Genomic DNA, 27,996 nt, shown 5'->3' on the forward strand with positions numbered 1-27,996 from the left:
CGGCTCGAGCGCGATGGCGGACGACAAAAACAAGAACAAGCTAGTGGATGATGATTATGGTCACCGACAGTATGTCCCACGACCACTGTGTGAACAAACAACATTTAGTTGTAACAAATTACTACTCTTCTTGTATCAGTTGCTCTACTTGGTGAGTACCTAGTGTTTATTCCGTATTACGAGTGAAAGTTGAACACGGCTGTCACAGGTTATATGGAGTGCTGCGGTAACTGATGTTAGATCTTCTCGTACCCTACCGGTCCTAAACTACCAGTAGTCGTAATGCGCAGTTACCGAAAATTCTTCACAAAAGTGAAAGTGAATGGCAGATCTGCTTATGATTTATGTTGATATTTGTCCACCTCATCGTTTAACGTTACTAAGTGTAAGATGACAGATCTCCTGGGGGTTCATCTTGGTTTGACTTATTTGCTTCAGTTTTAAAGATATCTCATTCTACGGGAAAAGTACAGCATAAATGAATTTTAAATGATGAGTTTTGAGTATTTTCTGCAATTTTCAGTTATTCAGACATTTTTCTTGTATAGGTTATTTGTAAAAACAATGTATACATTATGAAGTTTGTCATCTTTAAAATTCATTTCAGTCAAAATTTCCATTAATGGTACATTATGTCATAACTTAATCTTTAAAAATATTATCAGTATTACAAGTTTTGTAAAATCTTAATCCAACCTCTGATCACCAGTGTCACGGTTTTGTATATCTAACAATTTCACCACCTACCGCTTGCGCTACCTGGTCGCCGATGATCGACCCGGTCCAGTTCTGCTACATCTATATCTCACTGTTGTATTTCACCGCTGCCAACAGTTCAAAATTAATTGAACAACAAGTTACATAAGATTATATTTACACTTTATTTACAATATCATAACTCATGTGAATTCATCAAGTAATATCCAAGCACTCCACTGCAGTCTCTAATCTTTCTCTGTTACTACCTGTACATCTACTCAGTTGTTCACTCTAACTACTAAATCTACAAACTATTCACACTTTCTACCACAAAGGCACAAACTACTATATGTATCCAATCTCTTGAATATCTCCTCTACCGTCAGATTTCCTGCTCACTTCTATTCTCTACTCTAAAAATCTAACCCCCAGACCTCCTCTTAACTGTCGTCTTCCAACTCCTTACTCCAGACTACTGATCGACTCATTAGCACAATTTATGACTTTATTTTAGATAACATGACATACTCCTAATACACAAGATATTGTCTCAATATACTACAATGTATGACTTTATTCAAAATAACATGACAAATATATACTCCTAATACTCATTAGCACAATGTATGACTTTATTCTAAATAACATGACATACTCCTAATACACAAGATATTGTCTCAATGTATCATTGACTATTCTAAATAACACAACATACCCTTATGCACAAGAGATTGTCTCATTAGCACAATTTATGACTTTATTTTAGATAACATGACATACCCCCTAATACACAAGAGATTGTCTCATTAGCACAATGTATGACTTTATTCTAAATAACAGTACATACCCCTAATACACAAGAGTTCGAGCTTGCATAATAGACAGCAGTAGAGTATATTATTAGAACTAATACTATAAAATTGGACACTAATGTAATTACCAAGGACAAACCTTATTCTAAACCAAGAAACACTAAACAGACCCGAGGCCTGCTGACTTGATCATTGTTGGTGTAAAAAGTGGCAATCCATATCACAAAAAGAAAATTTAGCTTTAGGATTTTATTCTCTTTAAATATATCCGATTCTGGATTGTCAAACTGCTTGGCAGTTCATTACTAAGACTTGGGGATTAAGCATGATTGGAATTGATGAAGGTTTGGTACATTTGCCAGTGGTTTGATAGCTGTATATTTATGATCAGGACTGGACAATCAAGGTCAGGTCAAGGTCATGTCAGGTCATCAGCCAATGTTAAATGTCTGACTCACTATTCTAACAAGACCAATGCATGCAAGACACAAGAGAAATGTGTGTATACAAGTAAGCTTTGCATGGTCAGAAAACCTGTGGTGCCATATACTTTGAGATTACATTTATATATATTTCATTGATATGCATATTATCAATAAAATGTTAAAAATATGTGGTAACAAGTTAAACAATGTATGCTTGTTTTAATTAATGGTTGACACAATTAAGTCGTACACACCAGCAGCGAGATGATAAAAGAAATACAAGGCTGAATATGAAACAGGTAGAATGGCGTATTATGTAAGATTTGTAATTAGGACATTTAATCAATTGCTGCGATACATACAGAATAATTGCTCTAGCTACATGTTTAAATAATGTATCAAACACTCATTATACAAGGCTACAATAACCTGAGTTAAAAAGGGAAAAAAAATCTTTAAAAAGCACATGTCTCGATCTCCAATGTACAATACTATGATATAGTTATAAGCTCTGATGCAGCATGTTATATAGCAGACTTGCTCTTAAAAAAAGATGTCTGACCCAGCCTGCTGATAACAAACATGTCCTTATTCACGTTTATATTGAATTTTCTGCCTCACTTCATTTGGCCTCAATTTGTAAACTGGTTTTCTTTTAACAAGAGAACTTCGAACGAAAACAATCAGATATTTTCTATTGCCAAAACAGACTAATTTTTAGTTAATTGTCTGCATACAATTTCTCTTGTGTCCTAGGGATGGAAATCTTTCATATGACTGACATCAAACAAAATGTTTTATGTGATTCGGTCAGGCAGTGGTTGAGCCACAGGAGATTTGAGACTGACAATACGCTGTAGTATCCAGTGCAACGATATTGATTTTCATAGTTAAAAGTGGTTTAACTCCCTCGTTTACCTCGGTAGTAATGGGAGATATACTTAATGGAACTAAGGTTAGGTGATGTAATTTTCAAGCTTAAAAGTTCATGTTCGTCACCCTGTCAGTGAAAATGATCCTCTCTGACATGCAAATCACAGTTACAAAACAACAGAACTGTTGCAGCAGGAAGTGATTTCCTCTTTATGTGCATAATTATAGAATCATCAGTGTATGAAAATGGACATCCTGACTGCAGAAAGCTATCTGTGAGATATAATACCCCAGACAAGCCACCACACGATCAGCATTGATATAGCTAGCTGGGCAGATGGCCCCAACGAGTCCAAGCCTGGTTAGCTTAGATCTATACTGTCAAATCAAATATATCATATATTAGGGTGCAAGTAACCTTGTTAGTTGTTTGGTCTTCAAAGGTAATTTCTGATGTAATTGTTTTATGCCCATGTATGTTATGGTGGCAGTGTGGGGGTCAGGGGCATGCATACCATGCTATACCCCTGGCACTTATTCTGTCATTACTCTTGGCTGTAAGTCATCACTAACAAAGCCAATAACACTAAAAGTAAAACTTTCTAAATTTCCTTTAGTTGCCAGAATCTGTGTTTGTTACCTGTGCAAATTTGGATTTAGGATAAAAATGACTAAATAGGGAAAATAAACAATATAGAGGTTAAAAAGTGAATCAAACCATCACTGATATTAGATGATGTTAATGAATGTTAAAATTTCTGAAATCGCTGTAATACATGTGATATGTTGTTATGATACAGTACATGTCGGGTGGTATGGTCCCCAATCACCGCCACAGTGGTGAGGTCTATTCCAATCGCTAAGACGGTTGTATCTCAGTTGAAGCACCGGCTTGCAATGGCTTGCAACATGGTATGGAAGAGTGTTTGGGATTTGTGGATCAAAGGACCTGACTCATGATTGACATGATTGACCCCCCCCCCCCCCATTGTGGTACATCGTTGTGATATGTCATTGTTCAGGAAGCTAACAAAGTCAGTCCTGTCCTATAGAAGGAATACTAGCTGTCACTAGAGATTTGTACTGCCCTGTACTCTTTGATTCCATAAACACCATCACTACTACATAAGTGGTATATAAATCAATGAAAAACGAAGTAAACCGTAGGGAGCTGTATAGCTAGGACAGTTTGTAATCATGTCCAGATTAAATAGTTAAACTTACAATTCTTTATGGTTTATGATAGATTTTATTCTAATAATTTGGTCAGAGAAATTATGTGTAAAGACTCTAGATCTGTAGCCAGGCGGGATGTAAAGACTCTAGATCTGTAGCCAGTCCGGATGTAAAGACTCTAGATCTGTAGCCAGTCCGGATGTAAAGACTCTAGATCTGTAGCCAGTCGGGATGTAAAGACCCTAGATCTGTAGCCAGTCCGGATGTAAAGACTCTAGATCTGTAGCCAGTCGGGATGTAAAGACTCTAGATCTGTAGCCAGTCCGGATGTAAAGACTCTAGATCTGTAGCCAGTCCGGATGTAAAGACTCTAGATCTGTAGCCAGTCGGGATGTAAAGACCCTAGATCTGTAGCCAGTCGGGATGTAAAGACTCTAGATCTGTAGCCAGTCCGGATGTAAAGACTCTAGATCTGTAGCCAGTCGGGATGTAAAGACTCTAGATCTGTAGCCAGTCCGGATGTAAAGACTCTAGATCTGTAGCCAGTCCGGATGTAATTTAACAAAGTGAATCATCAATTGATTGATTGTCAATTCTTTGCTATTTTGGGAACATGTTAATTTTCTACATTGGTGGAAATCCCTTTAATTTACATGTAGGTATATACAGATTTGTTTTAACATGTGTCCTATCTAATGTGAAACTTCAGTTTTATTAGGTCATCTGACCCAAAGAGTCATCTTGAAAAACACATTTTAAACTTCTTCTCCAGTTCTACTGGTGCCATTGAGCTGGAAATTGGTGAGGATGTTAAGGAAGGGGAGTCAACAAAGTGTTGTTATTTTTCGGCCTCGTAAAAACTTTGACATGGCAGCCATTTTGTAACATGATTGTGCCATCATGGTTTTCCGAAACAACACCTATTTCCAAATTCTTCTCAAATTCCATCAGTGTGATTCAGCTCCAACTTATCAGAAATGATCCTGAGATAGCTACAGAGAATGCATACTACAATAGTATAAGGGTATTTAATTTAGTGTCAGATGACCATTAAGGCCCTTGGGCCTCTTGCATTTCTATTGCATGTAGATTTATTCACAGGATGGTAAGATATGGAAGTGAAGTGTTAATTTCCGTGTGTCCAAACAATGTTCCATGTAGACAGGAAGAATGTCCAAACAGTCTTCTCTGTAGACAGGGAGAATGTCCCAACAGTGTTCTCTGTAGACAGGGAGAATGTCCCAACAGTGTTCTCTGTAGACAGGGAGAATGTCCCAACAATGTTCCATGTAGACAGGGAGAATGTCCCAAGTGTTCTCTGTAGACAGGGAGAATGTCCCAAGTGTTCTCTGTAGACAGGGAGAATGTCCCAACAGTGTTCTCTGTAGACAGGGAGAATGTTCCAACAATGTTCTCTGTAGACAGGGAGAATGTCCCAACAATGTTCCATGTAAACAGGGAGAATGTCCCAACAATGTTCTCTGTAGACAGGGAGAATGTCCCAACAGTGTTCTCTGTAGACAGGGAGAATGTCCCAACAATGTTCTCTGTAGACAGGGAGAATGTCCCAACAATGTTCTCTGTAGACAGGGAGAATGTCCCAACAATGTTCTCTGTAGACAGGGAGAATGTCCCAAGTGTTCTCTGTAGACAGGGAGAATGTCCCAAGTGTTCTCTGTAGACAGGGAGAATGTCCCAACAATGTTCCATGTAAACAGGGAGAATGTCCCAACAATGTTCTCTGTAGACAGGGAGAATGTCCCAACAATGTTCTCTGTAGACAGGGAGAATGTCCCAACTGTGTTCTCTGTAGACAGGGAGAATGTCCCAACTGTGTTCTCTGTAGACAGGGAGAATGTCCCAACAATGTTCCATGTAAACAGGGAGAATGTCCCAACAATGTTCTCTGTAGACAGGGAGAATGTCCCAACAATGTTCCATGTAAACAGGGAGAATGTCCCAACAATGTTCTCTGTAGACAGGGAGAATGTCCCAACAATGTTCTCTGTAGACAGGGAGAATGTTCCAACAATGTTCTCTGTAGACAGGGAGAATGTCCCAAGTGTTCTATGTAGACAGGAAGAATGTCCAAACAGTGTTCTCTGTAGACAGGGAGAATGTCCCAAGTGTTCTCTGTAGACAGAGAGAATGTCCCAAGTGTTCTCTGTAGACAGGGAGAATGTCCCAAGTGTTCTCTGTAGACAGGGAGAATGTCCCAACAGTGTTCTCTGTAGACAGGGAGAATGTCCCAACAGTGTTCTCTGTAGACAGGGAGAATGTCCCAAGTGTTCTCTGTAGACAGGGAGAATGTCCCAACAATGTTCCATGTAGACAGGGAGAATGTCCCAACAATGTTCCATGTAGACAGGGAGAATGTCCCAAGTGTTCTCTGTAGACAGGGAGAATGTCCCAAGTGTTCTCTGTAGACAGGGAGAATGTCCCAACAGTGTTCTCTGTAGACAGGGAGAATGTCCCAAGTGTTCTCTGTAGACAGAGAGAATGTCCCAACAATGTTCCATGTAGACAGGGAGAATGTCCCAAATGTTCTCTGTAGACAGGGAGAATGGCCCAACAGTGTTCTCTGTAGACAGGGAGAATGTCCCAAATGTTCTCTGTAGACAGGGAGAATGTCCCAACAATGTTCCATGTAGACAGGGAGAATGTCCCAAGTGTTCTCTGTAGACAGGGAGAATGGCCCAAGTGTTCTCTGTAGACAGGGAGAATGTCCCAACAGTGTTCTCTGTAGACAGGGAGAATGTCCCAAGTGTTCTCTGTAGACAGGGAGAATGTCCCAACAATGTTCCATGTAGACAGGGAGAATGTCCCAAGTGTTCTCTGTAGACAGGGAGAATGTCCCAAGTGTTCTCTGTAGACAGGGAGAATGTCCCAACAGTGTTCTCTGTAGACAGGGAGAATGTTCCAACAATGTTCTCTGTAGACAGGGAGAATGTCCCAACAATGTTCCATGTAAACAGGGAGAATGTCCCAACAATGTTCTCTGTAGACAGGGAGAATGTCCCAACAGTGTTCTCTGTAGACAGGGAGAATGTCCCAACAATGTTCTCTGTAGACAGGGAGAATGTCCCAACAATGTTCTCTGTAGACAGGGAGAATGTCCCAAGTGTTCTCTGTAGACAGGGAGAATGTCCCAAGTGTTCTCTGTAGACAGGGAGAATGTCCCAACAATGTTCCATGTAAACAGGGAGAATGTCCCAACAATGTTCTCTGTAGACAGGGAGAATGTCCCAACAATGTTCTCTGTAGACAGGGAGAATGTCCCAACTGTGTTCTCTGTAGACAGGGAGAATGTCCCAACTGTGTTCTCTGTAGACAGGGAGAATGTCCCAACAATGTTCCATGTAAACAGGGAGAATGTCCCAACAATGTTCTCTGTAGACAGGGAGAATGTCCCAACAATGTTCTCTGTAGACAGGGAGAATGTCCCAACAATGTTCTCTGTAGACAGGGAGAATGTCCCAACAATGTTCTCTGTAGACAGGGAGAATGTCCCAACAATGTTCTCTGTAGACAGGGAGAATGGTCCAACAATGTTCTCTGTAGACAGGGAGAATGTCCCAAGTGTTCTATGTAGACAGGAAGAATGTCCAAACAGTGTTCTCTGTAGACAGGGAGAATGTCCCAAGTGTTCTCTGTAGACAGAGAGAATGTCCCAAGTGTTCTCTGTAGACAGGGAGAATGTCCCAAGTGTTCTCTGTAGACAGGGAGAATGTCCCAACAGTGTTCTCTGTAGACAGGGAGAATGTCCCAACAGTGTTCTCTGTAGACAGGGAGAATGTCCCAAGTGTTCTCTGTAGACAGGGAGAATGTCCCAACAATGTTCCATGTAGACAGGGAGAATGTCCCAACAATGTTCCATGTAGACAGGGAGAATGTCCCAAGTGTTCTCTGTAGACAGGGAGAATGTCCCAAGTGTTCTCTGTAGACAGGGAGAATGTCCCAACAGTGTTCTCTGTAGACAGGGAGAATGTCCCAAGTGTTCTCTGTAGACAGAGAGAATGTCCCAACAATGTTCCATGTAGACAGGGAGAATGTCCCAAATGTTCTCTGTAGACAGGGAGAATGGCCCAACAGTGTTCTCTGTAGACAGGGAGAATGTCCCAAATGTTCTCTGTAGACAGGGAGAATGTCCCAACAATGTTCCATGTAGACAGGGAGAATGTCCCAAGTGTTCTCTGTAGACAGGGAGAATGTCCCAACAGTGTTCTCTGTAGACAGGGAGAATGTCCCAAGTGTTCTCTGTAGACAGGGAGAATGTCCCAACAATGTTCCATGTAGACAGGGAGAATGTCCCAAGTGTTCTCTGTAGACAGGGAGAATGTCCCAAGTGTTCTCTGTAGACAGGGAGAATGTCCCAAGTGTTCTCTGTAGACAGAGAGAATGTCCCAACAATGTTCCATGTAGACAGGGAGAATGTCCCAAATGTTCTCTGTAGACAGGGAGAATGTCCCAACAGTGTTCTCTGTAGACAGGGAGAATGTCCCAAATGTTCTCTGTAGACAGGGAGAATGTCCCAAGTGTTCTCTGTAGACAGGGAGAATGTCCCAAGTGTTCTCTGTAGACAGGGAGAATGTCCCAAGTGTTCTCTGTAGACAGGGAGAATGTCCCAACAATGTTCCATGTAGACAGGGAGAATGTCCCAAGTGTTCTCTGTAGACAGGGAGAATGTCCTAAGTGTTCTCTGTAGACAGGGAGAATGGCCTAACAGTGTTCTCTGTAGACAGGGAGAATGTCCCAACAGTGTTCCATATAGACAGGGAGAATGTCCCAACAGTGTTCCATGTAGACAGGGAGAATGTCCCAAGTGTTCTCTGTAGACAGGGCTAGTATTATAGTGTCCCCAGTGATTTATGTTGACAGGGCCAGTGTCCTCACTGTTTTCTATAAGCAGGGCCAGTGTCCCCAGTGTTTTCTGTAGACATGGCCAGTGTCCCCAGTGTTTTCTGTAGACAGGGACAATGTCCCCAGTGTTTCTATAGACAGGGACAATGTCCCCAGTGTTTTCTGTAGACAGGGTCAGTGTCCCCAGTGTTTCAATAGACAGGATCAGTCTCCCAGGTGTTTTCTATAGACAGGGACAATGTCCCCAGGTGTTTTCTATAGACAGGGACAATGTCCCCAGGTGTTTTCTATAGACAGGGACAATGTCCCCAGTGTTTTCTGTAGACAGGGACAATGTCCCCAGTGTTTTCTGTAGACAGGGACAATGTCCCCAGTGTTTTCTGTAGACAGGGACAATGTCCCCAGTGTATTCTATAGACAGGGACAATGTCCCCAGTGTATTCTATAGACAGGGACAATGTCCCCAGTGTTTTCTGTAGACAGGGACAATGTCCCCAGTGTTTTCTATAGACAGGGACAATGTCCCCAGTGTTTTCTATAGACAGGATCAGTCTCCCAGGTGTTTTCTATAGACAGGGACAATGTCCCCAGTGTATTCTATAGACAGGGACAATGTCCCCAGTGTTTTCTGTAGACAGGGACAATGTCCCCAGTGTATTCTATAGACAGGGACAATGTCCCCAGTGTTTTCTGTAGACAGGGACAATGTCCCCAGTGTTTTCTATAGACAGGGACAATGTCCCCAGTGTTTTCTGTAGACAGGGACAATGTCTCTTCTGCTATATTTGTACAATTATATGATCATTTGACTAGAGCCATACCTTAAGGTAATCTGAAGCAGCTGGTAGATATAAGAAGCTTTAAAGCTGTTATAAGTTATGTAAAGGTTTTGTGATGTGCATACATATGTTTTCCTCACATGCATAATGTAGGATTCCTCACAGCAGATGTTTACGGGTGTATACCAGGCCTCTGGATCCTATTTATCATCAGCTTTACAGTTTTGTTGGCTGTTCTACCAAAATATTTTCTGTTGTGAACTACACTTATATTAATTACTAGAGGGTTATAAAGTGATCAAAGTAAAAATATACATTTTGTGAAATATCTGTATTATTTTTTGAATGATGTATTGTAATATATATTTCATTAATTAGATATAGTTTATTAATTAGATATATTTTATTAATTAGATATATTTAATGAATGAAATCACCCCAAAAATCTTACAAACTTAAAATTTCGGGCCTGGCAATATACTGACATGTAGGTTATGATGTGACTATTAGATATCGTTATCATTGTATGACTCGGGTCCAAGGCAGCACACATCCTATAATAAGGATGAATGTATCAAGGTTCACCACCGTTATCATATGTAATCAGTGATGTCAGTTCACCCAGTGATACTTTGTATGTTTGTTATCTGTCCTGTAGATGGCAGTGCAGTCTGGTGGTAGATACATATAGGTCCTGACAAGCCCTTCATAACACTCCCAATGTCGTAATCATATGAAATACTTTGATAATAGTTTGTGTTAAGTTTGAATTGTAAATATCAATATCAAGAACACCAAGAAGTGGTCTTTTGGTATTTCTAGATGCACAGAGGTGATATTTGAGAAATTTAATAACACATTTTACGATAAATTTGACAAACACATGCATATTCACAAAACCTGAAAGCCATGACCATGTTTGTTGTAAATCATATAATGATACTATATATCTTGTAAACTAAAGAGACATTCTGCTACATATTCAGGTGAGATGGATTAACAGTGTGTCAATAACTAACATGGCAATTTATGATACAAATGTCAATTGTCATCATTGTGCTTCAACAAACTTGTCATAGAGCCAGTCAGGCCCCTACCACAAATCATAGTCAGTCAGACCCCTACCACCAATCATAGAGTCAGTTAGGCCCCTACCACTAATCATAGAGTCAGTTAGGCCCCTACCACCAATCATAGAGTCAGTTAGGCCCCTACCACTAATCATAGAGCCAGTCAGGCCCCTACCACTAATCATAGAGCCAGTCAGGCCCCTACCACTAATCATAGAGCCAGTCAGGCCCCTAACACTAATCATAGGGCCAGTCAGGCCCCTAACACTAATCAAAGAGTCAGTCAGACCCCTACCACTAATCATAGTCAGTCAGACCCCTACCACTAATCATAGTCAGTCAGACCCCTACCACTAATCATAGGGCCAGTCAGGCCCCTACCACTAATCCTAGAGCCAGTCAGGCCCCTACCACTAATCATAGAGCCAGTCAGGCCCCTACCACTAATCATAGAGCCAGTCAGGCCCCTACCACTAATCATAGAGCCAGTCAGGCCCCTAACACTAATCATAGGGCCAGTCAGGCCCCTAACACTAATCATAGGGCCAGTCAGGCCCCTACCACTAATCATAGAGCTAGTCAGGCCCCTACCACTAATCATAGTCAGTCAGGCCCCTACCACTAATCATAGGGCCAGTCAGGCCCCTACCACTAATCATAGTCAGTCAGGCCCCTACCACTAATCATAGGGCCAGTCAGGCCCCTACCACTAATCATAGTCAGTCAGGCCCCTACCACTAATCATAGGGCCAGTCAGGCCCCTACCACTAATCATAGAGACAGTTACAGGCCCCTACCACTAATCCTAGAGCCAGTCAGGCCCCTACCACTAATCCTAGAGCCAGTCAGGCCCCTACCACTAATCATAGAGTCAGTCAGGCCCCTACCACTAATCATAGGGTCAGTCAGGCCCCTATCACTAATCATAGGGTCAGTCAGGCCCCTACCACTAATCATAGGGCTTAGTCAGGCCCCTACCACTAATCATAGAGCCAGTCAGACCCCTACCACTAATCATAGAGCCAGTCAGGCCCCTACCACTAATCCTAGAGCCAGTCAGGCCCCTAACACTAATCATAGAGCCAGTCAGGCCCCTACCACTAATCCTAGAGCCAGTCAGGTCCCTACCACTAATCCTAGAGCCAGTCAGGCCCCTAACACTAACCATAGGGCCAGTCAGGCCCCTACCACTAATTATAGAGTTAGTCAGGCCCCTACCACTAATCATAGAGTCAGTCAGGCCCCTACCACTAATCATAGAGTCAGTCAGGCCCCTACCACTAATCATAGAGCCAGTCAGGCCCCTACCACTAATCCTAGAGCCAGTCAGGCCCCTACCACTAATCCTAGAGCCAGTCAGACCCCTACCACTAATCCTAGAGCCAGTCAGGCCCCTACCACTAATCCTAGAGCCAGTCAGGCCCCTACCACTAATCCTATAGCCAGTCAGGCCCCTACCACTAATCATAGAGCCAGTCAGGCCCCTACCACTAATCCTAGAGCCAGTCAGACCCCTACCACTAATCCTAGAGCCAGTCAGGCCCCTACCACTAATCATAGAGCCAGTCAGGCCCCTACCACTAATCCTAGAGCCAGTCAGGCCCCTACCACTAATCCTATAGCCAGTCAGGCCCCTACCACTAATCATAGAGCCAGTACAGGCCCCCTATAGCTACCATTAGTATTGTAGCCATCTAGACCCCTAATGCTATGGTATAACATCTAGATAGCCAGCCACAGCCCCTATGTTTCCTGTATATCAGCTTGGTGATATATAGGGGTTTCACATGAATATTCTATCACACAGCACCATATATGGACAAAATAGCTTATAATTGGAGACTGTAATTTGGAAAGTACACCAATATATATCCTAGTAGTGTGGACCTAGCATGTGAGATAACCTGCCATTGTTTCTACTCTACCCAGTTAAGGATATCAATATTTCAAGAGCAAACGTCCCAAGCTGAAACTGTAGATTGGTCTAACAAGGAAGGATCACAGAATTATATTATCCTGTTCATGGGTTCTATATAATTAGGGTCTGTAATTAATGAATCCATGGATTTCCCAAGAAGGCAGCAGTGCTAATGTACTGTATATGGCCTCAGACCACAAATATACTTCCGGGTTGTTGTACACGAATATAGTACATATGGAAATTTAAGGACTTTTACTAAATATTTTTCCTGACTTAAATGTAGCTGTTGCAGATATGTGCATGATTTTAGCATAGATCTATAGTGCAATATTTATTCTCGTGATAAAATTTTGTTTTGACACCATTTCCATGTTTGTTTGTGTGGAAAGACACAGAAAATTATAAGGCTTAAGTAGTAATATTTGGTTATTTTTCAGATTTCTAGGTCACCGGAGCTTTGCTCAAGTGACCTATTCTAATCCCATTTGGTCCGTAGTCGTCCGTCTGTAAACAATTTACATTTTCGACTTCTTTTCCAAAACCGCTTAACCAAATTCAATGAAATTTGGCAGGAAGCTTCTATGGCTAAAGGTGAACTACAAGTGGGAATTATATGGTCCCCAACCCTCGGGGGCCTGAGGGGCGGGACCAAAAAGAGTCAAATTGACTAAAACTTCAAAAGTCTTCTTTACTCTCAGATATGGAGGAATCAAACACTCTTAGTCTTCATAGATGGAAGGGTCTTAAGGTGCTTTACCAAAAGTGTGAATTTCATGACCCTGGGGTCTCACGTTTGCCAGCAAACACCTGTCATATTATTGTGTTGTGTTACAGTTTGTTGGGTTGGGGCTGTTTATCCTCGGAGTATTCACGGAGTTGGAGAGACAGAACCACCGACACCTCAACAATTCTCTCTCCTTGCCTGTTGCCCTTGTCATGTTTGTGGGACTTTTCGTGGCCATCAACGCATTTGGTGGCATATACGGCACACTGAAGGAGAATTCTCTACTCCTCAAACTTGTGAGTATATTAGGGGATCACTTCAACTTAACTATAAATATGTATTTGTTTGAGAATATGAAATTAGGTGGAAAAATTATCAAATAAGCAAATAAAAATACTTAAACTACAATTATATATCTTGTTTCAATTTTACCTAAAAAGTTGAGCTTTTATCATCCATTAAATATAAATAGATGTAGAATTGGTTTTGAGTTTTATATGAGCTTTTTATTTTGTTTCCAGTTCTTGTCCTTCACCGTGATCGCATTTGTTGTACAGGTAGCCATCGGAGTTCTGGCCTACATCTATAAACGAAGGGTAAATAACTTACAGAGCTCACTGAATATACTGGGTATACATGTCTACTAATTAAGGTGTGGGTTGACTTCCTACTTAGACACTTTGGGACCTGTTTGTAGAGGGAGACTAGGGTAGAGGGAGACTGTAGTCTAATTTATAATACAGATGTTGTCTAATAGGTTAATGTGATTAATGCTGCACACCCGATTGATTTACATGCTGCCTCTCTCAGTTACTATGATATTGTCTCAGATCATCTTTCAACACCATTGCCAATTATTCATCAATAGAAGATCTAGTTGTCAATGGTGAACAAGTTTTATGACTTGAATGATTCCTCTGACATATGGTGCTTAGAATAGGGTCCCACCTAAGGCCTTTTTGAATGGGGTCCCACCTATCTAGGCCTTTTTGAATGGGGTCCCACCTATCTAGGGCCTTTTTGAATGGGGTCCCACCTATCTAGGCCTTTAGGAGTGGAGTCCCACCTATCTAGGGCCTTTTGGAATTGGGTCCCACCTATCTAGGCCTTTTTGAATGGGGTCCCACCTATCTAGGCCTTTAGGAGTGGAGTCCCACCTATCTAGGGCCTTTTGGAATTGGGCCCCACTTAGGGCAATTGGGAATGAGGTCCTACCTGACTTAGGCAATTGGGAATGGGGGCACACCTAGGGCCATTAGGAATGGGGGCACACCTAGGGCCATTAGGAATGGAGGCACACCTAGGGCCATTAGGAATGGGGTCACACCTAGGGCCATTAGGAATGGAGGCACACCTAGGGCCATTAGGAATGGGGTCACACCTAGGGCCATTAGGAATGGGGTCACACCTAGGGCCATTAGGAATGGGGTCACACCTAGGGCCATTAGGAATGGGGTCACACCTAGGGCCATTAGGAATGGAGGCACACCTAGGGCCATTAGGAATGGGGTCACACCTAGGGCCATTAGGAATGGGGTCACACCTAGGGCCATTAGGAATGGGGGCACACCTAGGGCCATTAGGAATGGGGTCACACCTAGGGCCATTAGGAATGGAGGCACGCCTAGGGCCATTAGGAATGGGGGCACACCTAGGGCCATTAGGAATGGGGTCACACCTAGGGCCATTAGGAATGGGGGCACACCTAGGGCCATTAGGAATGGGGTAATACCTAGGGCCATTAGGAATGGGGGCACACCTAGGGCCATTAGGAATGGGGGCACACCTAGGGCCATTAGGAATGGGGGCACACCTAAGGCCATTAGGAATGGGGGCACACCTAGGGCCATTAGGAATGGGGTCACACCTAGGGCCATTAGGAATGGGGGCACACCTAGGGCCATTAGGAATGGGGCACACCTAGGGCCATTAGGAATGGGGTCACACCTAGGGCCATTAGGAATGGGGTCACACCTAGGGCCATTAGGAATGGGGTAATACCTAGGGCCATTAGGAATGGGGGCACACCTAGGGCGATTAGGAATGGGGGCACACCTAGGGCGATTAGGAATGGGGGCACACCTAGGGCGATTAGGAATGGGGGCACACCTAGGGCGATTAGGAATGGGGTCACACCTAGGGCGATTAGGAATGGGGGCACACCTAGGGCGATTAGGAATGGGGGCACACCGAGGGCCATTAGGAATGGGGGCACACCTAGGGCCATTAGGAATGGGGGCACACCTAGGGCCATTAGGAATGGGGGCACACCTAGGGCCATTAGGAATGGGGTCACACCTAGGGCCATTAGGAATGGGGGCACACCTAGGGCCATTAGGAATGGGGTCACACCTAGGGCCATTAGGAATGGGGTCACACCTAGGGCCATTAGGAATGGGGTCACACCTAGGGCAACAACTTGTGGCATAAGGAATGGGACTTGTCAAAGTCTGTATAAAGAAAAGGTTTTCTTGAGTGAACTTTGTAAGTGACCAATCCATTATGGTATTTGATAGCTGACTGATCAGGGGCAATTAGGAAAAAAGGAAGTTAACAAAAATAATTATAGGGTTATATTGTAATTGGACAATAACAATTTATTTAAATTAATATGTGATGGCCATGTTTAGGTGGTGAGTATGGTGAGGCCCGACCTGATGTTTGGAGTAGAGGCATACTCAGACAGTACAGAGATTACTGCTGCCATGGACACTTTACAGTCAACAGTAAGTCACACTGATGAAAAAGGAATTTGTTTTGTCAGAAAATAAGCAGACATATATAGCTTGAATTATGAACATGATATTGTTCCATTTTGTATAAGTTCATAAATAAATTGATAAGTTTTCAATTTATTTTGCAAAAATATTATCTTGGAAAAGAATTCAAATTTCTATTATTTATGTATTTTTCATTTCTGTTCAATACACAAAATAAATGATCTAGCTTTTTCAACAGCTGTCACATGACTTTCATTTTTCTGCCGAAATTTTCCTGTATCTGAAATTCAGGTGGCTTATTTTTCACTAGTTTGGCTGTTGTGGTATCACATCCTTCCAAGATTATGAGACGAACCCTAATTTTGCGTGTACAGCGGGAAGTTCAGTCCCAGAAGCCTGTGGTGTACCCTCCTCCTGTTGTACGCCACAAGGGGTGAGTATTGGTCAATTTCAATTTCAACAAATTTTTATTGACACAGAAAGAAAGTCAATAGGATAGACATCAGGCATTGCCAATCTAAATCTTCTCCTTAGTAACAACAGTTGGTAAGAAATATAGACAAATATAATGTAAAGTATTGTTATTGTGTTTTAATTTGTTAAAAAATGTAGGTGATAAGCCTGATGTAAGTTCTTTGTGCAGTTGGAAAAAATAGACTGACGATGTCAGGGCAATATATATGCAGGGATCCTTTTTAATTGTTCAGTGTAATTAACATATAGTGATCAAAAGCTAAAAGATAAGAGGACTTTTAAATGGTGATTACTGTATTACCAGATGTAATCAACACAGCTAAACAAGATTGGTAACAAAATTAGTACATGTATAAACCTTTAATCCCTTGTTCCATTGAATTTGTTGTAGCTTAGTGACTTTGGGGAGGAAATGTGTGGCCAAGGTGTCCGTCTGAACACTACAGTAAGTTATCATGTCTCTCGTGTATCGTTACACAGATAATAAAACGGTGGCCATGGTGTCCGTCTGAACACTACAGTAAGTTATCATGTATCTCGTGTATCATTACACAGATAATAAATGTTTTGTTAGTTTGTAACCATCCTCTACCAGCCAAATGATAATGTAAGAAATCAGTCGTGTGTATGAGTTATCTCAGCCAAGTTAACTTTAAGCTCAACTGGCATGAAATGCCAGTGAATTTATGGTATTGTGCATGAGTCGGCATCCGTCGTCTGTCCATCCGTCAACTTCTTCTAGAAAACTATAAGTAACTGAGAACTGATATTTGGCCAGGAGGTCCTTGTAAGAGTACATTAAAGTTTCCTCTTATGAATTACGTTTACCTATTTTCCAGGTCACAGGGGTCTAATATGTTAAAATGTTCTTCTCTAGTTACAGAAAGACTAGAGAGTTGATATTTTGCCAGCAGGTACCTAGGGCAGAGTGGTATAAAGTTTCCTCATATAAATGACCTTGACTTATTTTCAAGGTCACAGGGGGCCAGAAGGTCACCATTGAGAGATATGTGACCTATCATTGTACATTATGTATATCATACAGGATCAAAATCAGGCTTCACATTATGCATCACATCGCTTTATATAAACAGTTTATGTTGGTTTGATTTAACAAAAACACCAACTTGGAAAATTTTGGGTCTTAATTACCATTAACTGACTTTTACAATGCACATATGCAAAACCCTACATTATAGTTAACCAATCAGGGAATCATATCACCTCTGTCAGATATATTGTATATAATTTCCTGAAATATCGCTAAAATATTACAGTTAAAGAAATTTCTAAATGGCCATGTGAATGATTCAGGACCTTTGGGCCTCTTGTTTTCTGATCATTGTCACCTATTGGCTTAGTATATTAGTTTTCTCCCCTACTGACCTTTTTAGGTCATCTTACCCAAAGGATCATGTTGACCTATAGTCATCATTCCTCGTCGGTCGTAGGTCGTGAGTAAGTAAACGTTTCATTCAAATGACTTCTTCTAATCAACAGAAGGCCCATGGTATTGATATGGCTTGTAGCATGCTTGGATAAAGCCCTACCAAGTTTGTTCAAATGGATGACCTTAACTTGATATTGACATTGACTTGATATTGGTCATGTAGCATGCGGGGTGAAGGGCTACCAAGTTTGATGAAATGAATTATCTTGACCTACATTCAAGGGCACGCGAGCTTATGCCATTGAGCAGCGTCCGGCATTCGTCCGTCCAACTTTTCCATTTAAACAACTTCTCAATAACCAAAAGTCCCAAGGAGTTGATATTGGGTCTGTAGCATGTTAAGGTGAAGGGCTACCAAGTTTGTTCAAATGAATGACCTTGACCTACATTCAAGGCTGAAATTGTTTAACAACTCCTTTTGAATAACCAAGAGGCCTAGGGACTCTATATTGGGTCTGTAGCATGCTGGGAAATGGGCTACCAAGTTTTTGTTTAAATGAATGACATTGACCTTCATTCAAGATCACATGGGCCATATAGACTAAAATATTTCTATGACTTCTTTTCATTAACCTAAAGGCCCAGAGACATGATATTTAGCTTGTAGCATACATGTGTGAAGGCAAGGAAGTTTGTTCAAATGAATGACCATGACCATAATTTAAGTTTGAAAGAGCTAAATTGGCCAAAATATTTAAGACACCTTTTCAAACACCCTGAGATCTTATATCTGGTCTCTGATACACTTGTTCTTACTTATGTTTATGTATAAAAAGGAATCACTGGCTAGCAGGTGAGCGATTCGGGCCCTTTGGGCCCTTGTTTCTTATTGTAGTCATCTACTGGTCGGATGTATGAGTTGTCTCTCCTAATGACCTAATTTTTCTGATTGCAGTCACCAACTGGTCGGGTGTACATCGATGGATGTGTAAACTCTTTCACCTTCCTTCTCAGCAGTAGACTTGATCTGGTTGGAGCCTTTGCTCTTGGATGTGCCATTCCACAGGTAATAGTAGGCCATGTATAGAGACGGGATGTCATTTTCTGTCTGTATGTGGTTAGATATGTTGTTGTTTTGACATCATACTTGGTAAAAGTCATCAGATAATTCTTACCTACATTTGTAAAAGTTCACAGGGACACAACCACAAAAGAAATATCTATGATACATTTGTAATAATTTCTATCATAGAAATAACCCTCTTATAGAGTATTTGTTTTTACAGATTTTAGTTACCATTTAAATCTAATAACATTGTTTTACTTGTCAATTTCATTTTAACTTTTGATGTTTTTTCATTGTTGATATATTGACAATCTAGAAGTTAGAACTGGATTTCCAGTTGGTAACATTGCAATTTTAAATATAATCTTACCCTTTAACATGAAGATTATTTTCTTCCCTTATTTCAGGTGATTGGATTCTTGTTGACATACTACTTTATTCGACGTGTGGAAAACAATCGATGTTGGTACACAGCTACCAACAGTGACCTCTACCAGGCTTTGTAGGTCATTCTCCAGCTCCAAACATAGGCTAGAGGATTGCCATAGATCTCTATATCAGACACTGATATTTAACACCTGTTTTGGATTGGTAACCATAGACGAAATGCCCTAACATGGCATGATGTCACCATGACAAAGATACATTTTTTGCTAAATCTTGTGATTAAAATACATCTGTATTGAAACACAAGATCAAATGTTAGTATTTTAAGATCTTTACCCTCTTTCTTTTCTAATACAATTCTTTTTTTCTTACTTAAAATGTACATTGAGATTTTGACTGAGGGTGATCCTGTTTCTAGCTCCACTTCCAACGAGGTAGAATCTTGTTGAGTTTATATTCTGTATTGATACAGTATAACAATAGAATCTCATATAACTGAGGAGGGAGATACTTAGCACCTAGTTTATAACACTTAAATAGTTTAATTATTCGGTACATGTAATCACTAATGCAAATCACTTAAGATATTTTTATATTGAGAACTGAATAACTTACAAATTTCTTTTAGTATCACAATGATTATTTGTGTAATTGATTTAAGAAAAAAGAATTAATGGAAATGGAGCTGTCTATCAGTTTCCAGTGTAAATGTGTTTTACTAGGTCACCTGAGACTTTGGTCACATGAGAAAGTGACCTATTCTAATTGCTTTTTGTCTGGTGTCGTGCGTCTGTAAACAATTTACATTTTCACTTCTTCTACAAGAAATCCAAGAACCAATTTTTATGAAATTTGGCAGAAATCTTCCATTGCCAAAGGTCAACCAAAATTGTGAATTATATGGTCCCCACCACTCAGGGGACTTAAGGGTAGGGCATAAAGGGGTCAAAATGACTGAAATTTCAAAAATCTTCTCAAGGTCCAAATAAAGATGAAAGGGTCTTAAGGTGTTTTACCAAATTTGTGAATTTCCTGACCCTTGGGTCTCACATTTGCCCCTGGAGAAGGGTTAAACTTTGCTACAGTTTATATAAGGAAACCACATTTTTGACTATCATTTGTTTGATATCTATTGGAATTCATTCTTACTAGGTTAACATTATCAGCATGGGATGACAGTTAGATGGTATGTACATGTTGGCCCTGACTGACCACTTGGGGCTGCGGGGTCAAAAAGGGTCAAATTGACTGAAATATTTCAAAGCTCAGGTGACCTTTAAGGCCCATGGGCCTCTTGTTATGATTGAGCTAGAAGTTATGGGTAAGGGGAGATAGCTTTCTCCACTGAAATAACTGCCAAAATGTTAATACGTTCATATTGTTATGTTTAATGTAGTTTTCATACAGATCTGGGTTTTTTTCTATTAAGTAATTTTGCCGAATCTCTAGTTTTTGTACGACATACTCTGATGGACTTTGTACGGACTGACAGTTGTAAATGTACAGGAGTATTATACTGAACACAACTTAGCTTCGGTCCTGATGACATAACGATTATGATAGAAGTTGTATGACCAATATGATATTTAAGAGTGTGACGTTTCAATGTCTACACTTTCACCTTCATCAGACTAATGATGAATGTGAAGCGAACTAGCACTGTTTTATGTAGTGTCTGAGATGGTGAAAGATCTGATCTACTCTGAAGGATGTTTTGTCTTTATCATGATCCTGTTGACACCAAGTTCGAAAATAGTGTGACGAGATGGTAAAAATAAAATAGCATCAGACGAGTGTACGCGATGGTATGACGAATCGGCTACGCTTTGTTTAAAACTTGGTCCTAGATGTGCGAGATGGCCTCCCTGATCAGTCTACTGGACAGGTTGTTTACCCTATCGACAATTTTTGGATTACCCCAGTCAATTATGTGGTTTTGCTGCACAGAATGGTCTGTAAGAGCCGATTTGTTGAGCTTGGACCGAGATTGTTTCCTTTCTAATTTGGTGATTTTTTTCCTCTTGGGATTCCATGTCTTTCTGGTGTTCGTTAAGTCGGACCCCATATCTTCTGCCCGTTTCTCCGATATATGATGTGTTGCAGTTCTTGTGTCCTATTTTGTATATACACTCGGCGACATTCTCTTTAGGCATTTTATCCTTTGAGTGGACTAGGATATTTCGGAGAATCTTGTAAGGTTTCATGGCTGTAGCAATCCCATAACCACGATAAATTCTCTGGATGGTTTCTGACAGGCCTTTGATGTATGGAATATATAGCTACCTGTCCTTTGGTTTTGTTCTTTTCTTTGGTGTTCCTCCTCCTGGTCTTCTCTTTAAGCTCGTTAACGTTATGGATTGATCAGTTGGGGTATTCACATCTTTTTACAGCGCTCTTGATGTGATTTTGCTCGTGTTTCTTGTTTTGATCTTCCGTGAAAATCGTTTAACATCTGTTGAGAAGGGTTTGTATGACGCCCAACTTCTGGTGTAAGGGTCGATTCGATCGGAAGTTGAGGTATTGGTCCATGTGAGTCTTTTTTCTATAGACCAATACTTCGATAGTACTGTCATCTTTTCCTAACCAGGAGAGTGAGGAGACATGGCATAGTATCGTCTTTATCTTCTTCACAGGTGAACTTGATGCTGTTGGTGGTATCTACAGTGTTGATATGTGCTGTCAAATCCTTCTGTGACACCTTCTTCACTATTTTTAAACTGTCATCAACATATCGTTTCCACAGACTAGGTTAGCATTCCATAGGGACCGTGACTATAGCCTCCTTTTTTAAGTGCTCCATGAATAAGTTAGCCACAATCGGAGACACTGGACTGTCCCAAAATGCTGCCGATAGATGTTATCTTGGAAAACAAAATATATTGTTGTGAGTACAAATTCTAGCAAATCCACGATGTCTTGGATATGGAGATATCGTAGATTTTAATACACCTGCCACTTGTGATCTCAGCTGATCCGCCTCGGGATAGCTCAATTTCTTACACGCATGTTCTGTGGCTACAATAAAATCAACTGGAGTTTTGTTTGTGACGATGGCATCGTTCTAACCCTTAGGTAGTAGAGTTTTGTCGTTATCTGTAAGCCGTTTGTTAGATTTGTTAATTACCCACTTATTTAACATTATTTCACTCAGTTCTCCAATTGTGCTATTATTCGTAGTCTTTCTGTCCTATGTTTCAACTTCTTCAAATGGCGTTCTTTAGTGTTCTCAAGTGTTAAACAAAGCATAGCTGATTCGACTACAGTACGTCATACTATCTAGTACACTTGTTTGATTTCATTTTATTTTCACCATCTCGTCACACTATTTTCGAACTTGATGTCAATAGGATCATGATAATGACAAAACCTCCTTCAGAGTAGATTGTCACACTCTTAGATATAATATTGGTTGTGTCATATAACTACTATCATATTTACTTTACCAACCTGGAGATAATGTTCCAGGACATTACAGTCTGACTAAACATTGTGATATGGACATTGTAACTTTAGAAAGTACAATGTTACATTTAATGATACAAAGTGAAATACCTTTAATATGAGTGTTATTACCTAGCTATATATAGTTTTCCTTATAAACCAAATAACATTATTTTATTGGTGCTCCATCATTGTAATTTACACAGTCTAGGTAGCCATGTATTGTAGATATATACCCTGAATTACGATGTTCTACTGTATATTAAAGTGGATGTTTTCTTAAAAAATTTTTATTTGTGTTGGAAATACTCGTGTTATCCATAACAGTACCAGGTTAAAGTGTGTTAGTTCCTAGAAAAACAGAAATACAAACTACTTCACCTGTAATATAGAGATCTGCTAACAGAATGTTTCAGAGATAAATTATAGAGACCCCATACCTGATATACATAAACTGCCTCCTATCGTACCTGGTATGGTAGTTGAGAAAAACTCAATAAATCAGAATTGCATGAATTTGAATGTTTTGAGCGACAGACCGCTAACCTATTCAAAATTGCACACACACGTCAGATTTGACAGGTTGGCCACTGACCTTTTAATTCATGTGAAGGAAGCCCAGTATTTTATTCCTGTATTTATGGTATATATTTCATTGTTTTTGAGAAATTGGAAAGTGCTTTATGTAATGTATTTTGCTCAATATAAATGTAGATTGTGTAATATTTTGTTCTGTTTCCGTGAGATATGTATTATCTAGGAATGGTTTTGTAATATTTTGTTCTGTTTCCGCGAGATATGTATTATCTACGGTATGGTTGTGTAATATTTTGTTCTGTTTCCGTGTGATATGTATTATCTAGGAATGGTTTTATAATATTTTGTTCTGTTTCCATGTGATATGTATTATCTTTAGTATGGTTGTGGAATTAAGTGCTGCCTACTTTTGGTCTCAAAGACATTTTAGCATGTAAGGTTTTTAGCATCTGATGATAAAATGTATACTGCGGATCGAGTTCTGTTGGAATATTTTGAAACTTTGCGGCTATTATCTCCACACAAAATTTTGTTGATAAAACTGTTTAGTGAAATGCGTTTTCTGACCTCCTTTTTCTGTCATTGATTTTATTTTTACATTTTATGGGGAGTAGAACAGAGATTTACTAAGCATCTTAAGGTACAATTTTCATCGTAACCTTAAGTTACGTTAAATCTCCGTCTTACTAAACTTTGTATCTTAAGTTACGCATAAAAAAACATTGTAACTTGCGACTCTTAAGTTAAGAATTTTCTTAATTGATGCATCATAGTTAAGCAAAAATAGGAAAATTCTCTCGTTCATGAAAAATGGCTGCATCCATTATTTTTAACACACTAAGAGAGAGAAAACTTGTCATGCGAGCAAGTTTTTAGAGACAGAACCCAAGTTCTTGACACAGTAACCAACTCTGAACTAATACAGAGGTGTAGGTTTCATAGACAGGTCACTTTTGTTTATGAAAAATTTGAATTATTAAAAGTCTTGCCATCAATAATCAATCCTTGATGTATCAAATAATAGGCCTAAAAGGGATAAACAGCACATTGTTACCACCTTTGATTTTTAGATATCAAACAATCTAATTTTCTTTATATAAAAAATAAACTTTTGATTCTTGTTCACAAATAATAAAATATAGAAATTCATCAAATTGATAAAACTTTTTTGCAGTGAAATATAAGACCTGCATTAAAAATTGGTTTTACATTTTTTTTACCAAATGTAGCGAACCTTTATATTCACCTCATCGAAACTTGCAGATATTTCAAATGGAAACAAAGATATATGGGTTATTTTGCTGTATTTCTGAAAGATTCAGACTAGTTTTTGACAAAATACTTACTTAACATTAGCTTTTCATGCACAGATTCTCTGATAACAGCAGAAAATACTTAAATTGCATTGATCAGTCACCTCATGAACTATGTTACTGATTCCCACACTTTTTGACACTATTAATTTTTTTAATGTTTTTAGTTTTATTTTTAGCATAAAAATGCAATAAAAGAAAATTGAATGGTTTCCCTTTGAATATGACATATATTACTCGTATAACAGGCCACATAGGCTAAAGTGAAACTAGCGATTACACTTGCGTGGCATTTTTACTCAGAAGAATGATCTGAATCTTACAATGTACCTCAAGCATGCGAAAGTTCCAAAATCATAACTTACGAAATCTTCCTAAGTTAAGTTTATGATGAAAACTTACAAACACTTTAGGCAAATCTGAACTCAAGCGTGTACTTAAGAAAATCATAAGTTGAAATTGTTTTTGCATCACTTATGATGCTTAGTAAAACTCGGTCCAGGGCTGTCAGAGTTAGTGTACCGGAACTCGTTATACAAAGAAGTGTCCATATTATTTTTATATTTTTTTTTTTATCCTGTATCATCTTGTGAATTTAATTAGTTAACTTTTATTATCAGCTGGTTAATGGGTACTTCTATATCTTCTCTTTGTTTTGACTTAGAATGGAATTATACGCTTTTCCTGTTTGTTGCATTCCAGTTATAGATAAGTATTTATGTATTGATAGACAGCCCTTGTCCTTCTGTTTAGATTGACATTTCATATTGAGTGATTACATTGTATCCAAGCCAGTATATATTGGTAAAAGTTATAATTTTTGACAATTAATTGGTATACATATTTCAAACATGATATTAGATGACAGTTGATGGCTTTAAAACCCAGAATAAGATTGGCATCGTACAGATATTGTTTTCTTTAGAATAGAAAGATCTCGTAAGGGGATCTGTAACCATCTGGTAGTGTCGTATCACAAAGATCTTGTTCAGTGATCCGTAACCACCTGGTAGTGTCGGTACCACAAAGATCTGGTTCAGTGATCTGTAACCACCTGGTAGTGTCGGTATCACAAAGATCTTGTTCAGTGATCCGTAACCACCTGGTAGTGTCGGTATCACAAAGATCTGGTTCAGTGATCCGTAACCACCTGGTAGTGTCGGTCACAAAGATCTTATTCAGTGATCCGTAACCACCTGGTAGTGTGGGTATCACAAAGATCTTATTCAGTGATCCGTAACCACCTGGTAGTGTGGGTATCACAAAGATCTTATTCAGTGATCCGTAACCACCTGGTAGTGTCGGTCACAAAGATCTTATTCAGTGATCCGTAACCACCTGGTAGTGTGGGTATCACAAAGATCTTATTCAGTGATCCATAACCACCTGGTAGTTCAGTATCACAAAGAGCTCATATGGGGATCTGTTAAACCTTTACTTCAAAACCTGTATTTATGCATTTTTTTAAGATTGGCAGGTACAAAGAGAATGACGAGTGCTGTAGTTTCACAATTTATTGTCTTACATTACCACAAATCATTTTTATTTAGTTTTCAGGATTTTGAAATTGTTGTTAAATTGTGATTAGTCTAATCACCTTTCGAACAACTGGGCCCCATGAAAATCATTCCACCACAAACCTATTATAATGACTTAACTGTCTCTGGGGTATGGCATGAAAAGTTTGTGTTGTATTTGATAGGGAATCATAGTATACAACTATAAGTATGGGTATCCATGAAGGGTTGTATAAGTATGGGTATCCATGAAGGGTTGTATAAGTATGGGGTTTCCATGAAGGGTTGTATAAGTATGGGTATCCATGAAGGGTTGTATAAGTATGGGTTGTCCATGAAGGGTTGTATAAGTATGGGGTTTCCATGAAGGGTTGTATAAGTATGGGGTATCCATGAAGGGTTGTATAAGTATGGGTTGTCCATGAAGGGTTGTATAAGTATGGGGTATCCATGAAGGGTTGTATAAGTATGGGGTATCCATGAAGGGTTGTATAAGTATGGGTTGTCCATGAAGGGTTGTATAAGTATGGGGTTTCCATGAAGGGTTGTATAAGTATGGGTTGTCCATGAAGGGTTGTATAAGTATGGGGTTTCCATGAAGGGTTGTATAAGTATGGGTTGTCCATGAAGGGTTGTATAAGTATGGGGTATCCATGAAGGGTTGTATAAGTATGGGGTATCCATGAAGGGTTGTATAAGTATGGGGTATCCATGAAGGGTTGTATAAGTATGGGGTTTCCATGAAGGGTTGTATAAGTATGGGTTGTCCATGAAGGGTTGTATAAGTATGGGGTTTCCATGAAGGGTTGTATAAGTATGGGTTGTCCATGAAGGGTTGTATAAGTATGGGGTATCCATGAAGGGTTGTATAAGTATGGGTATCCATGAAGGGTTGTATAAGTATGGGGTATCCATGAAGGGTTGTATAAGTATGGGGTATCCATGAAGGGTTGTATAAGTATGGGGTATCCATGAAGGGTTGTATAAGTATGGGGTATCCATGAAGGGTTGTATAAGTATGGGGTATCCATGAAGGGTTGTATAAGTATGGGGTATCCATGAAGGGTTGTATAAGTATGGGGTATCCATGAAGGGTTGTATAAGTATGGGGTTTCCATGAAGGGTTGTATAAGTATGGGTATCCATGAAGGGTTGTATAAGTATGGGGTTTCCATGAAGGGTTGTATAAGTATGGGTTGTCCATGAAGGGTTGTATAAGTATGGGGTATCCATGAAGGGTTGTATAAGTATGGGGTATCCATGAAGGGTTGTATAAGTATGGGGTTTCCATGAAGGGTTGTATAAGTATGGGTTGTCCATGAAGGGTTGTATAAGTATGGGGTTTCCATGAAGGGTTGTATAAGTATGGGGTATCCATGAAGGGTTGTATAAGTATGGGGTATCCATGAAGGGTTGTAATGTGTAACAATCAAACCATAGCAGTACCTGCTAATATTTCATCTGATACATGTACAATATTTGTAGAACAACTTGTCTGCCTCCCCTGTATGTTTGTTTGTTGTAATATGTAGACAGTTCTCAATCTTTTACATAGATTTTCTTTGCTTAGCAAGATTTTTATTGTTGCTTACATATGCATGGTTTTGAGTGACCAGTGTCCAGTTTGTTCAATGGAAGAATTATGTAGAAGTTCAAGAAATCACCAGTTGAGTACTAGAATTAAGGAAAGATTGAGCTTTGACCAACTGGACTCTGGTACATAATGTGTATTTGACTTTTGAATACACACTACTACCCATATGTATGTACATTTTTGTGAGTAATAAATTAAACTTTCATTAGTTTTGACTT

At 39.8% G+C, this 27,996-nt stretch overlaps 1 protein-coding gene across 1 annotated transcript; it reads left to right on the top strand.

The window, feature by feature from the left end:
- Positions 1-27,993, top strand: LOC117322911 (tetraspanin-33-like). Its single transcript, XM_033877876.1, has 8 exons — positions 1-151; positions 13,450-13,635; positions 13,861-13,935; positions 15,970-16,065; positions 16,370-16,492; positions 16,925-16,978; positions 18,879-18,989; positions 19,397-27,993. The coding sequence occupies exons 1-8, from the start codon at positions 14-16 to the stop codon at positions 19,493-19,495; spliced, it is 882 nt and encodes a 293-aa protein (XP_033733767.1). The 5' UTR covers positions 1-13; the 3' UTR covers positions 19,496-27,993.
- The last annotated feature ends 3 nt before the right edge of the window (positions 27,994-27,996 follow it).

This window comes from Pecten maximus, chromosome 1 (assembly GCF_902652985.1).
Source record: "Pecten maximus chromosome 1, xPecMax1.1, whole genome shotgun sequence".
NCBI classification, from domain to species: Eukaryota; Metazoa; Mollusca; class Bivalvia; order Pectinida; family Pectinidae; genus Pecten; species Pecten maximus.

Excerpts from the sequence above, each read along its gene's own strand:
- LOC117322911 (XM_033877876.1), top strand. The coding sequence starts at position 14 with ATGGCGGACGACAAAAACAAGAACAAGCTAGTGGATGATGATTATGGT. Across the intron at positions 152-13,449 it reads TGTATCAGTTGCTCTACTTG|TTTGTTGGGTTGGGGCTGTT; the intron begins GTGAGTACCTAG and ends GTTGTGTTACAG. Across the intron at positions 16,979-18,878 it reads GTGTCCGTCTGAACACTACA|TCACCAACTGGTCGGGTGTA; the intron begins GTAAGTTATCAT and ends TTCTGATTGCAG.